General features: G+C 42.4%; 1 protein-coding gene across 3 annotated transcripts in view; it reads right to left on the reverse strand.

Annotated features, from left to right (window-relative positions):
- Nucleotides 1-13,068, reverse strand: part of nlgn3a (neuroligin 3a) — a 114,148-nt gene that overhangs the window by 70,087 nt on the left and 30,993 nt on the right. For 2 of the 3 annotated variants that reach the window (XM_069171434.1, XM_069171433.1), the window contains 2 exons: nucleotides 10,272-10,331; nucleotides 2,521-2,670 (listed from right to left, as the gene is read on the reverse strand). In XM_069171434.1, coding sequence (XP_069027535.1) covers nucleotides 2,521-2,670; nucleotides 10,272-10,331 — 210 coding nt within the window. The remainder of the gene's footprint in view (nucleotides 1-2,520; nucleotides 2,671-10,271; nucleotides 10,332-13,068) is intronic. The other variant, XM_069171436.1, reaches the window with a different exon arrangement.

Raw genomic sequence — 13,068 nt, forward strand, 5'->3', positions numbered from 1 at the left:
GTGTTTTGAGGGTGTGTGTGCATGCATGTAGAATGACATTTAGTGAAATGTGGCGGTGGGAGAAGAAACATCTGACTCATAATTGAAGTGCCATAAAAGAAATATGATCATGAATCTGTATTAGGCTTACGTGCTCGGCTTTAAACCGGCACCAAGAGCATGAGGTGGCATGCTCAGCCAAGTCCTCCGACTACTTTACCACCAAGAAGGCTGATTACAACGCTCAAAATGATACTCCACAAAAATGACAGAGGGAAACACAGCATATTCAAGGCAAGCAGTTCTGATGACAAAATCGATAGGCCGTTGCGCTCTCATCTCCATCAAAAAGAGAGTCTCAGGATGAATGTAGTTGTGCCTCTGTGATTCAACCTCAGCAATCATCTCAATGTGCTGGAGGATAAAGCAGCACTAGTCCTCTGTCACCCTCCTGCTCTTGACATGTGGAGTTCTCTGAGCAGCACGGTGAGGCAGACTGCTCTTTTAAGGATAAGGCTGCCGGTCTTCTATATCTTTTTCTTCTGTATTGCACAAACAAATGTCATGAACACATCAAAACCAAAACTTAGTTAATCTAACAAGTACTGCCTGTGCAACCAAAGCCTGATGTCACTCAGTGGTTCCAAACCTTTAAACTAAATCATGTCTCAGAATGACAACTTGTCACAGGTTGTATAGTTGTGCTCTGTTGTTAATTATCCAGCGACTGTTCAAATTAATCGAGCAGCCCCTTAGGCAGCCCCGGGCCCCGACCCCAAGAGTTCCTGTTACAGCTTATTTCTCCGTGCCACACACCTCCATGGTTTTCCAAAAACTATTTAATACATATAAATGAGCCAGACTGATCCACTGGGTTACGTGTTTTTATTACAGTGAACATGGGAACTGTAGTTTATTTTGAGTCAATATATTGTGCATCACTCAGCTGCTGTAAATACTAGTACACGAAATGTACATTGCTCAGTTTGCTGTTCTTCTGAAACTGCTGAGTTAGTTTGTCGACTTTATGACTCTTCTTTACTCTTGCTACTGTGATGCTACATTTTATGGAAACTGGAAAACTGACTGCAATTCAGGCATGTCAATTAAACAAGGTATGCCCCCAAACACAGCTCTCTTTGATGCCTATTATTTAATTAATTATGGAATTATTTGTAGAGGGATCGACAGAACACTGATCAGTAGGAGTGCATTTAACAAATGACATCATAATAAGTAGTGCAAATTTTTTTACGAACTTTGTATTTCATTGGAGAAGTTGATGCTTTTTGAATGGGAGTCTATTGGAGCCAGAGCATTTTTGGAGGCAGCCCCTGGTGGCACATTCTGCATTGGCTTTACTTTTCAGACCCAGAAGCTACGCCCATTTTTACATGCAGTCTTTGGTTTTACTGTGATTCCGTATCATGCAAATACAATACTTGGCACTAGTGACCAGTGTCCACTAAGTTACACAAAACAATTCTCTGCAAATGCATTGCTAATCTCACTTTGTGCAATGCTTGCTAAAACTAGTCCAGTTGTTAAAAACAAAAAATTCAAGCTTTGTTGTAAAACATTTACAATTGTAAGCAACTGTCTTCTGGCTGAGTGCCCCAGATAGGGCAGGGGAGTCTGAAAGCCGAGAGAGACAGACTTGTTTGATTTTTGTCTTTTCATGGTATTTGTTGACAATATGAAACATAGAATAACACCACCGATATATTTTATGTCAGTAGCTGCCAACAAGCAGAATCAAATCTCAGGCAATATTCCCAACAAAAGCAACAACAACATGAAAATTAAATTTCATATTCAAAGTGTTTGTAGTCAGTCCACAACCACTCTGAATGTAAAAAAAATAAGTGAGGAGGGAAATCAACTGTGTCAGAGAGATGGATGGAAAAGGTACAAAGCTGGGGTAGAGCGCTAACAAACTCCATTTTGTGTTTCTGCAGCTGTTTCCATGGAGCTCTCTGTCACTCTCTTTTGCCCTCTCTCTCTCTCTTTCTCTGCCTCTACACTCCCTTTCTCTCTTTCTCTCTCTCTTTCTCTCTCTCTTTCTCTCTCTCTTTCTCTCTCTCTCTCTCTCTCTCACACACACACACACAAGTGTCTGAAAGAGGATTCAGCTGTGAGTCAATCTGCAACCAACCACAACTCAGAGAGAAAACCTCTCGTTCTCTCTAACAGACTCTCCTCTCCTCTATCGCTCCAGCATCACGCCCATCTCATCATTTTTTTCCAACCTCATTACAATAATTTCTTAATTTATTCTAAACCCCAGTCACAACAACAAACCCACATTTGGCACACTCAATTACTGTGATTTTTATACATGAGCACCACATCAACAAGAAGCGCAGGAACCAGTCCACGTATTTACAGTCCTGTGTTTCTCCCTTGACCTTATTTGGAGTGTATGTGGCAATCAGCAGCGCTCATTACACCTACGTGCCCTACAAAGATGCCCCAGAAAAATGTCCTTGAACAAGGAGGTGAAGGGAGAAAAAAAAAAAAGAGAGAGGAAAAGATGCTTACCGAGGACTCCAACGCGGTAGTTGAGAGTGATAACGATGACATTTCCGTAGCTGGCCAGGACGCTGCCATCAATCATGTTGCCCGTCCCCTCCATGTAGGATCCTCCGTGGATGTAGACCATCACAGGCTTGGCCCCGGTGTCTCGTATGTCTGCAAGAGCGGCCATCATTAACACATTCACATTGTCGTCCACCCACTCCGATCAAGGGTCAGCTCAGATTCAGATACAGCAGTTACAGCACATGGTGGCCACAAACAGACAAGCTGACGATCGCCTCCCAGATACCAGCTGTAATCAAACAGTCTGCCGACCTACTAATGGAAATGGAAGCAATATTCTATCATATCTGCTGGATGAGAAACAAATGAATGTCCACGCTTTATGTTGAGTTCAACTCTATTATAGTAATCGGCGAGTTCAGCTCTGGAAAATGTGGCTAATCATTTATGTCATATTAACCATACTACTAGGGCTGCACTTGGTGTTGCATTGCCTTCCAGGAGGCAGACCCACTTCCTAATATAGACACGCAGGAAGCCATTAGGGAGAATAAAGAGAGAGGTAGTCTGACACATCTCCTAAGCAGGGAGAAGGCTAATCTGACTTGACAGTGATAGGGAAAATGCAGTGGCTAATTACACAATGCTACCTTGCACCTCCGCTTTGCGCAGGCCTATCAGGCTGCGGCCGTGTATTTGCACGGTCTTGCTTGGAGTTGCAAACAGGCGCATTTCTGCTTCGGTTTTGGTAAAATGTTGTTTATTTTATTCCCCAAGCAGGATTTGATCCCCAGCTGGAGCGACACTCCAGCCAGATAAAGCACATCCAGAGGTAGAGGGAAGAAGAAAGCCTCTGTCTGAGGAATAGACTGAATTACTGACTGGCTAGCTGGAGCTGGGAGACAGGACAAGAAACTCTCTCTCATTTTCACTCCTGCTCCCCCCGCGTTCTGTGTAGCTTCTCGCCTTCCCCTCCCTCACTTTGTATCGCTTTCACTCACAGACTCTCCCCTGTCTCTCCCTGTTTCTCTCCCGCCTTCTCTCCATCTCTTTCCAAACTCCCTGCCTCTCTCCCCCCCCCCCCCCCCCCCCCTTAAGCCCTGAGTGGTGAGAATGAGAAGGGGTAGGAGGGCAACGAGCGAGGAAGACAGAGAGGAGGAGAGAGAAACACAAAGACAGACTGGAGGGAAGACAGAAAGGAAAAAAAAAAAAAAGGAGAGAAAAAGACGGAAAAAGAGAAAAACTAAAGAGAGCAGGAAAATGAAAGAAAGCAATGGGCTCAGATTTTCAAAGGGTGGTATTGTATTCTGGTTGCTATGGCGACGGAGAACCAAAATTCGAAATCCTCAAGAACAGCTAATCGCAGACCACATCCTGCACAGCCCAGTCTGCATCGATCTGCAGGCACTCCTCGTCATTATGCACCCCATCACATTAGAGTGCTCAACATACAAGACAACTACTTAAATGCATTTCGTAAAGACAGTTTTTATTTCTGTAACCCCTATAGCACAGCTTGGCCTTGATTCACAGTTGTTTTTTTCATCATTCCCTTGGTTATTCATGGCCCTGTTACGTTTAAAAGCAAAGCAATAACTTGGATATGATGTGGCCTTATTTATGGCTTCCTTTATCTTGCTGGTATCTGAGAAGGCTACACAGTGGAATGTGATTTATAGCTGACACTTCTCTATGCACACACTTATCTTAGACAAGAGGAGGAGGGGATGCATGGGGTGACAAAGCATGAAAAGTACAGTCAGAAAGGGAAGGGGGGGGGGGGGATTGAGGGAGGGGGCAGCAAAACGATATCCTACACAAGCTACTCAAACAAATGGGCCACAGATACAAAGAGAATGGCAGAGAGGAAGAAGGAACAGGGGGCAGAAATAAGAAAAAGAGATTAGTCATGTCAATGTTATCAGTCACCTCTTTTGTTGAATCACATCATGTCTCCATGACAACAGTTAAATCCCTTTGGTAGAGCGATACAAAACATTGAAGCTCCACTTGTTCTAATCTATTTATTGAGTTGATCTGATGTGGGAAGTGTCACATAGATGTGATATACAGTTCTCAATGACACTGATTCGTCACTGGAGGAAGATATACATGCAACAGATCCCAATTGAATTTTGGGTTACAGTGGAAAACACAATAACCCTTTTTGGAGACATCTGCATCTGGGCCAGATCACTGTATGACTCGGAGGTAAAGAGAGGGGCAGCTCGTCTTAACCAATCAGGTCAGAGCTTTGTTGGTCACTGTGCACGGCCTAATCTGGTGAAACAGGTGACTAAGTGGCTACCTCAAAAAGCTTACTTCCTGATTCACTACTTCTCTGAGGCAAACACATCATTACATCAGCACACATATTCATAGCATCAAGACTCAGCACTAGAGCTGTGGTAGAAAAGAAACAGAGATATGCTGATTAATGCACATACTGGTAGATTTGCAATAAAACTCCATCCACAATGAGCTCGAAAATATAAATAAAAATAAACGTTTGCAGATGAACAAAAAACAGTGAATGATGGAAATGTAGATGACAGATGATGTGCAAGCTGAACAGAACAATAATTCATGTACAAGAACATATCAGTTTTCTAACATGTTTCTTTCAACCAAACAAGTGAGATCATGCAGCATGTACTCTACAGCAACATACACTCCCAGCACACGTCATACAAACAGCAAATAATCGTATCATAGGAGAAACAAATCGACTGAAAACGGCCCATTGAATAAATAAATCAAAGGTTTTCTGTTTGGCCAGTGAGGACAGTCACACCTACAAATACATCACAGTGCATGAATTTGAGAAGGGACTGAGCGGCACAACCTTTCAGAGGTGCCTCACAGTGGCTTTGGACTGATTGGAGTGTCAGTGGGAGGCATAACTCAGGCCTAACCTGAGCCTCTAAGTGTTGCTGCTGCAAGTGAATCCCACCAGGAGGGCTCGGAGCACTCCGTCCTTTCCCCCGGTATCTTATTTTCCCTCCCCACCTGTACCTCCACCTTTTTGTCCTTTGCCTCTCACTCCATTGAGAGCAGTCAGTCATATATCTGACGTTAAGCGCCCCAGAACCGGCCTTGACACTGCGGAGTGGGACAGGACAAAGGCGAGTGGAGATAAGTGTCGGTGGCATTCACTGTGTCAACACTTGGTGAAACATGGTGGCTGTCAGCGGCTATCAACGAGGTCTGAGGTAGGGGGGAAACGGGTGACAATGTCCTGATGTGGCAGGACATGACATGTACCCTACTGTAGAGCTCTTGTCAGGCCCAGCTTCACAGTTCATTCATGACAAGTCCATTACTGGCCATGGTCACATTTAAGAGCTGCATATAGTTTATCTGGGGAGCTCCTCACAAAACAGGCAGTGTAATTACAGCAAATTATAACGCAGCTTGTGTTATTGTACAAGTCACTGACAGTACTCTGAATGTCACTGAATGTCTGCTTGATATTCCATTCATACAGAATCAAATGAACTAGCACTGTGTGACTAAGCCTTGGAGGGTAGTATGGGCTGAAGTGAAGGAGCACACACTAACAAATTTTATATTTTGGACTCACAAAAAACAGTGGGAGGAGGACCACACAAAAAACAAAAAATAGCTGTTGTATAGCTGTCGCTATTTTCGGAGCCTGAAAATCATCAGGAGTGAAGGCATGGGCAGGAAAAAGAGCACCTTATAGCTGGACTATGTTATACTACACAGTAGTCTCAACAGCAGATATTTTGATAACTGAGGTAGGTCTAATACATGTAGGTATAGAGATATATAAAAAGGTATATAAAAAGGAGATGTATGGGCCTCTACTATAAATCTTGGCATGGCTACAGTAAATGTAATGGGAGGAATGACCTTTGTGCGAAGGTGACTTCTTGCACCCAGGCTGCTCTGTTTGTGTGTTAAATATGATGTTGGCAGCAGGGCACAAGCAGTGTGTGTATGTATGGAGATAGAGAAAAGAGAGATGGGGATAGACAAAGGCTGAGTAAAATGAAAGGAGCGACACTGCACGGCTATTAGCCAAAGCCCCCTACAGCTGGCCTGGATCTGGATGAGAGGAGGAAGCAGTGGAGGTGCTGTCATCTTTAAGACCCAGAGACAGCTGTTTACTCCCCGAGTGAAAGAGGAGTAAACCTTTAGTCTTTCAAGGAAGCCCGCTGTCAATGGTGCGAGCCACAGAGGCTGGCATTATACTGTACAAACTCACTGAGGGGTTGACTACAGCACACCAACAAACACACTACAGCGCACAAACCCCTCGGACGTGCTGTGCCGTTGCATAAGGGACGAGTCAAAGTGCCTCAGTGAACTAATTCAAAGCCCGAATCCACTCCATTCCCCAGATTTATTTTTTAAAGGCAGTGTGTTTTTACATGTTTTTGCCTTCCCAATTATTTAGTGGCACTCAAGAGTAAAGGACAAGGAAGAAAAAGAGCAGAGATAACAATAACAGTCTTGCTCTCCCTCCCTATGAAATAGCTCAAATGATGCCCTTGTGGATTAGCCATTAGCAGCAATGCTTATCTTGAAAAAGAAGCTGAGCTGCAGCATTCCAAAGATCTCTGAATAAAATGGGCTTCAAGGGGCACAATTCCTCGTCCCGCCACATCAGAGAGAATAGGATAGTGGCAGAATGGAGAAAACGGTGTGTGAATTGCCCCCACTGTCGATTTAGCACTCTCCAGGCTGCCTGAGCTGAGCTGAGGGCTTTGCTGGATGGGGATCCAGTCAGGCCTGTGCAATGGAATTAATGGTAATACCCAGGCAGGTGGAGCTCAGCTCTGCTCCCTGGCACAGCAACCATGGAGAGGGTGTCTGGGGGTGGGGGTATGTCTGTCTGTTGTCTTTTCCAGGGCCTGCTTGTGGAGCTTGGAAGCAAGTATATGTGGTGGAAGCATTCTTATTGATTAGTTTCAATGTGCCAAATGACAGACCAACACAGATCTACTTTTCATCAGTGGGAGAGGGCTGAGGCAGCAGTGGTGCGAGACACTCTAGAGGTGGAGTGGGGACGGCTGCCTCTCCCCGCCTATCACTGGGCACAGTACCTCGACACCACTGCCATGTTCCACCTGGGAGATTTAGCTCCTACACAGCCTCACTTCCTCTATTTACATGCCCACCTTTATCTAACAACAGCAGGTAGGTGATTGAAAGCTTGCACTCCCTTTTACAGTGCAATAACAGCCTCTGTAAAATTGAGTCTTGATTGTGGGCTGGTGTAAATCACAGCAACTTGGCCCACATGCATGCTCGTGCTGCTGGAGGGAGCGACGTGTAGAATTTGAATGCACTTTGAGGTGCCAGGGGGTTGACTGTTGCGCAGACAGATGGGCGGACACAAAGGGACAGACAGCCCGACACAGGGGCAGACAAACAGACAGAAGGGCTAAGAGGGAGAGCCTCAGGGACAGCCAGCGGACACAAGGAAATATACAGAATAAAGAGGCATTATATTCCTTGCTACATATTTCCTTTTGGTTATCTCTTCGTCTCAGTTGAATATTTTTTATTGACTGTTCCACAGCCTTTTTTTTTTTTATTTTTTTTTTTAATCTAAACTTGTTTATTATGATTGCTATACATATGTAACATTTCTCTGGCAACACTATTGTTCCAACATTTATTTCAATTAGAATTTAAGAACATGTCTGGAGGGTTATAACAGGGAGGAGGGGCAGTTCAGATACAATAGAGGGGGAGAGCAAATTAGCCTGGGATAGACAGACTGCCAACTGAGACAGCATGGTAACGCTGGGATGAACAGACGGAGAGATGGAGTGGGTTACACAGGGAGACCAGACAAGACAGTAGCTTTCTCAACTGAATGAGAATATGTGGATAAGAGGTGCATCGGCCAAGAAGTGAGACAGAAAGAGAGGGGGAGTTCTGCGGGTGTTCAGATTCTTCGTGTCCTTTAACTTGAATACAAATGTTTAATTTTCATTGGTAATGCAACACGGAGATTGCTGTTACCTGCAATAATAGTACAGCTGCTCGTGAGAGCAGTGGTATGTGAGACAGCTTACAAGGACTTTGCGATTTGTGGTGAGGAAAGTCTTTTTTTTTTTTTTTTTTTTTTTTTTTTTTTACAGAGGTAACAGTTCTCTGTGTGGGGAATTACAGAGGAACAAAGGGGTGTCCCTGAATACTGGTTTGATATGACAGTTCAACACATTCACCAGAACAATGAAAATCTTCTGAATCATGTTCAGGGATTGATGGCTAACTCTGTCACACATGCATTAGTTACAGTGCAGCAGCAGAGATTCTGCTGGGACCGTATTGTGCTTCTACGGTGATGCTCTGTAAATAGCATTAGTTGCGCTCAGTAAAGAATAGACTTGTCATATTTTCAGTGAGGCTAGTCTAGCACAACAGCTTGGACACCAAGCCACTGTGTACACATGCAAAGACTTGCCAGACAAAGGGATCGGCACTTGTCAGCAATTTTAAACGGACTTAGGGCGACATTACTGACGCATGTGGGCTTGCTTGAAGGAAGACAAACCCGCACACGCACGCATGCATACACACAGTCAAGTCAAAGACTGAAGGCAATTTGGCTTCAGTTGTAACAGCTCGCCCTGGCCTTGAATGAGGAAACACCTGTGTGTCAAAGTGGTGCCATGGCAACGCTTCCTGTTCTGTGATCAAGGCCAGCGTGAGGCTTCTTATTCAGTGAGGCGCCCACTGGCAAAGACGAAGGAGCTTCCCTACAAACCCTTAAACATCTGGAGACAACCCAGCTGGGTTTCAAACCCAATGCGGGACCCACAGCAATGCCAGCACTCACTGTGCACACATTCAAAACAAATAAGTGAACAGTTCAGTTGGCCTGCCAAATAGAAAGTCCTTATGCCCTAAACATGTACTGTGGTCCCAAACAGCTTTGCTCCAGACATACAGTTAAATATTGTTCATCAATGTACACATACAGTAATGTCCATCATAAACAAATGGAGCATAAACCAAGGGCTTTGCCTTGATAACAACATCAGGCTTGCATCACCTGCCCTAAAGTGGTGTTAGAAGATGAGGGTGGGGCTATATCAAGGGTTTGATTTAGATTCAGAGACTTAAGCCGTTTCTGTTGCAGCACAAGAATCGTCTCTCATTCTAATCTCGGCAGAGATCCACCCTGAGCCAGGAATATCCCAAGATAAATATGGAAAGTGAACAATACGATTGCTGAGCAGCAACTCCCCATTTTCTACACCTCTCGCCTCTAATCCTCTCCAGCAGCACTCCTGAACTGCCGCTCCTCATCTAAATCTGCTGTCAGACCTAGTGAACGGTCTGATATTACACTGCTGCTTCACTTTCCCTCTGCTATTATCGTCACCAATACAGCTGCTGGCCACACCTTAAAAAGGGGCTCCAACCACTGCTTCTGCCCTTGTGTCACTACGAGATATTAAAATGACTCTGCCTGTTCTGGGTTATCCAGCCAGCCACTAGAGCCTGTCTGACTCTAAAGCCAAACACTCTTTTCATCAACTGAACTTAGATGCCTTGGAACAAGAGCCTTCACATTCACTCACATGCACTCTATTTTACAGCAATGCTCTACAGTTTATAATGTGACAGGGGTGCTGGATGATTGCATTTGCAATTAGAAAAAAAAAATAATAATAATAATAATAAAAAAATCCATAAATGATCGGAAAACAGTGAGATTTTTTAGAAGGAAATCATGCACCATCTTTGTTCACCATGGAAAATACCTTCATCTTCATCACCGTCGTTATCCGCTAAATCCTCGCCCTGTTTTTTTGCATGGGCCCCTGTTATTGAAGCGGGGAGAGACATAGAGAGGCACAGGGAAATTCAAAATAGCATGTTTGGCAACATAGAGATGGAGATTGGAAAAGAGGCATTTCAACAAGAGCAGTAATTGAAATTGAAACCACTTAAATAATAACAATGTTCTTTTAAATACATTCCCATAACAAAATTTAATTTGTGTACACAAAGCATATAAAATAACAGAAACACAAGCATTTTTTTTTTTTTTTAATGAAATACAGATTTAAAAACATTGAGTGAAAAAAATAACACCTTGCAGAAAGTAAACACAACTCCACTGTCATTGTAGCATATTTAGAGCAGAGTCATACACCACTGACATTTTCAGAAATAATTATTCAGGGGAAACCAATCCAACTCTATACGTAGTTTTGGGTAACAACACTATACGCTTCAAGGGTGGTTGCACAAATGAACAGCTAAGCATGTGATTTGGATTCCTTAAAGTGGTCTTTAGAAAGATTACTCTGCATTTAAACAATACTTTAGTAACTTTCTATTCCCTTTGGAATATGCACCTGACAATTTGAGACTCACATCCAGTTAAAGACACCATAAAAAGACAAATAACATGATATTAACGGAACTGACAAGCTTAAATGACGCATAAATCAGGATGCAGGAAACAGTTGAAAGAAAAGGTTTCAAACTAAAAACGAAAGAATGAGCAGGATTGTAACTTCCCCAGAGGTCCTGTGATCTGAATAAATCACAAGATTTCATGTATCATGTATATTCAGTGATGTGAGCAGTTACTTCTACTTGTCTCTTTGCCCCAGACAATAGGTGATATGTTGTGATTGTGTGTTATCGTAGTACACAAATCTACCCCCTGGGATGGCTGCCATGTACAAATATAGTGCACAAGCCCAATCTTGACATTGTACTATCTACAACTGGTAAGATATCATTGTTTACTATTTTTTTTTTTTTTTTTCATCAGCAGGGCCTATAAAGAGAGTAATGCTGGTTAGTCATTTGATCCATCCATTCTCTACTCCATCATTTTTATATTTTTTTTATTGGGCAACACCCAAACCTATTATTGATCAGGTCAAAGTTTTCTCTTTAACTTGCTCAGTAAAATAAATCCTAATGCTTTTGGTGCCCTTACTCTTCTTCCAGTGTGATCTCTTGGGCAGTATGAACACCAATTAATAACAAAATATAACAGGCTGATAGACATACTGAAATGATGTGTCATCTTGAAATAATGTTTTATAAGCATGAAAGTTCACTCAGCCACTTTGAAGGTCGGACCAATGAGTGACCAGTGGGGTTGACTAAGTGTGATTACATTGATCTCGAGCATTTGTTCTGAAATGTAGACCCAACAATGGCGGGGGTGGTAGAACTAGATAAACCGATATGAACAGCTGAAACAACGTCAGTAAATATCGAGGAATTGATGCTGGACCAAGAGCAATGCCTAAAATGAACCGATGACGAGTGGTGAAACTGCTCTAATAGTTTCAAAATTAACTTGAGATCTACGCCCAATAGGATGCAACAAAGTACAATGGAGTGCAGCCAGACCCATAACACAGTAAGTTTGGGTAACACCAGGTCCGGATCTGATCCCTGCCTGAAACAACTGCCATTTCTGCTACAAATTTTTTTTTCTATCCCTGTTAGTCATTACAAAATCCTTCCTCTCTTTGCACTTTAGCAAAATATCATCCTATTCTGTAAGAAAATGGGCTGAAGACAAAGAAATTGTCTGTCGATTGATGATCAGTAGGGATGATCGCAATAACCAAACAGGGCTGTTCGTTAGAATAATTTTGGCCAAACTCGGAACTGGAAGTCACTTGCTGCGCTCAAAGACTCTTTGAATGTCAACGTCCAATATTTTCTGTTGCCAAAACTCTTATTAGGGGAATTATTTCTATCATTAATTTGGGAGATCCAGTCAGTTAGGTGGTGACAGAGATGGACACTATAGAACAAGTCACAAAAGCCTATATAGACCTCTGGCATATAGTATACCAGTTAAACAAGTTGTATTTGAATGAATATGTTGGCCTGTTTGAAAACCCTTATCCATTGTTAATTGCTAGATACAATACATTTATGCATAATGTAAAAATCAGAGTGTCATGACATTTACTGAGTACGTTTATTCTCTGAAGTGGAGAAGCCTTTGGAACTTTGTTGATTCCACGGTCAGTACAGTGACCTCAGTCTGTTCATCAGTTTTGTATTACGTTGCGTAATGAATAATTTAGTTCCTTTGGTGTTATGGCTAAAGAATTTAAGTTTTATTGAAAGCAACTTGACTTGTTTTAGTTTCTTAAGATGTTTTGCCTCTTATCTCAAAGGCATCTTCAATTGAAATTGAACAAACTAAAAGAAGTCCAGTTGCCTTTGGATAAAACTAGGATTGAGCAATATTTTGGATGAGTGAGAACCTTATCAGACAAAAATGTTGTTATCGTTGTTTTTTTTAATATATACATATATATTTATCATGTGGACACTGGTAATTGAATAACTAAAACTTTTTTTTTTTTTTGTGGGGCTTTGCTGTTTCTGGTACTGCCAGAAGTATATGTATATATATATATATATATATATATATATATATATATATATAATGTATACCAGTACCAATACCTTGACGTCGATACTGGTTTCTGAATGATAGTGTTTTTAATATCAATTGAATAAAATCTTTTTTGACAGGAACCATAAATTACAATACACGCTGTGGTA

This window comes from Embiotoca jacksoni, unplaced genomic scaffold (genome assembly GCF_022577435.1).
Source record: "Embiotoca jacksoni isolate LCO1_2020_lvr unplaced genomic scaffold, fEmbJac1.0.p SCAF_5, whole genome shotgun sequence".
Lineage (NCBI taxonomy): Eukaryota > Metazoa > Chordata > Actinopteri > Embiotocidae > Embiotoca > Embiotoca jacksoni.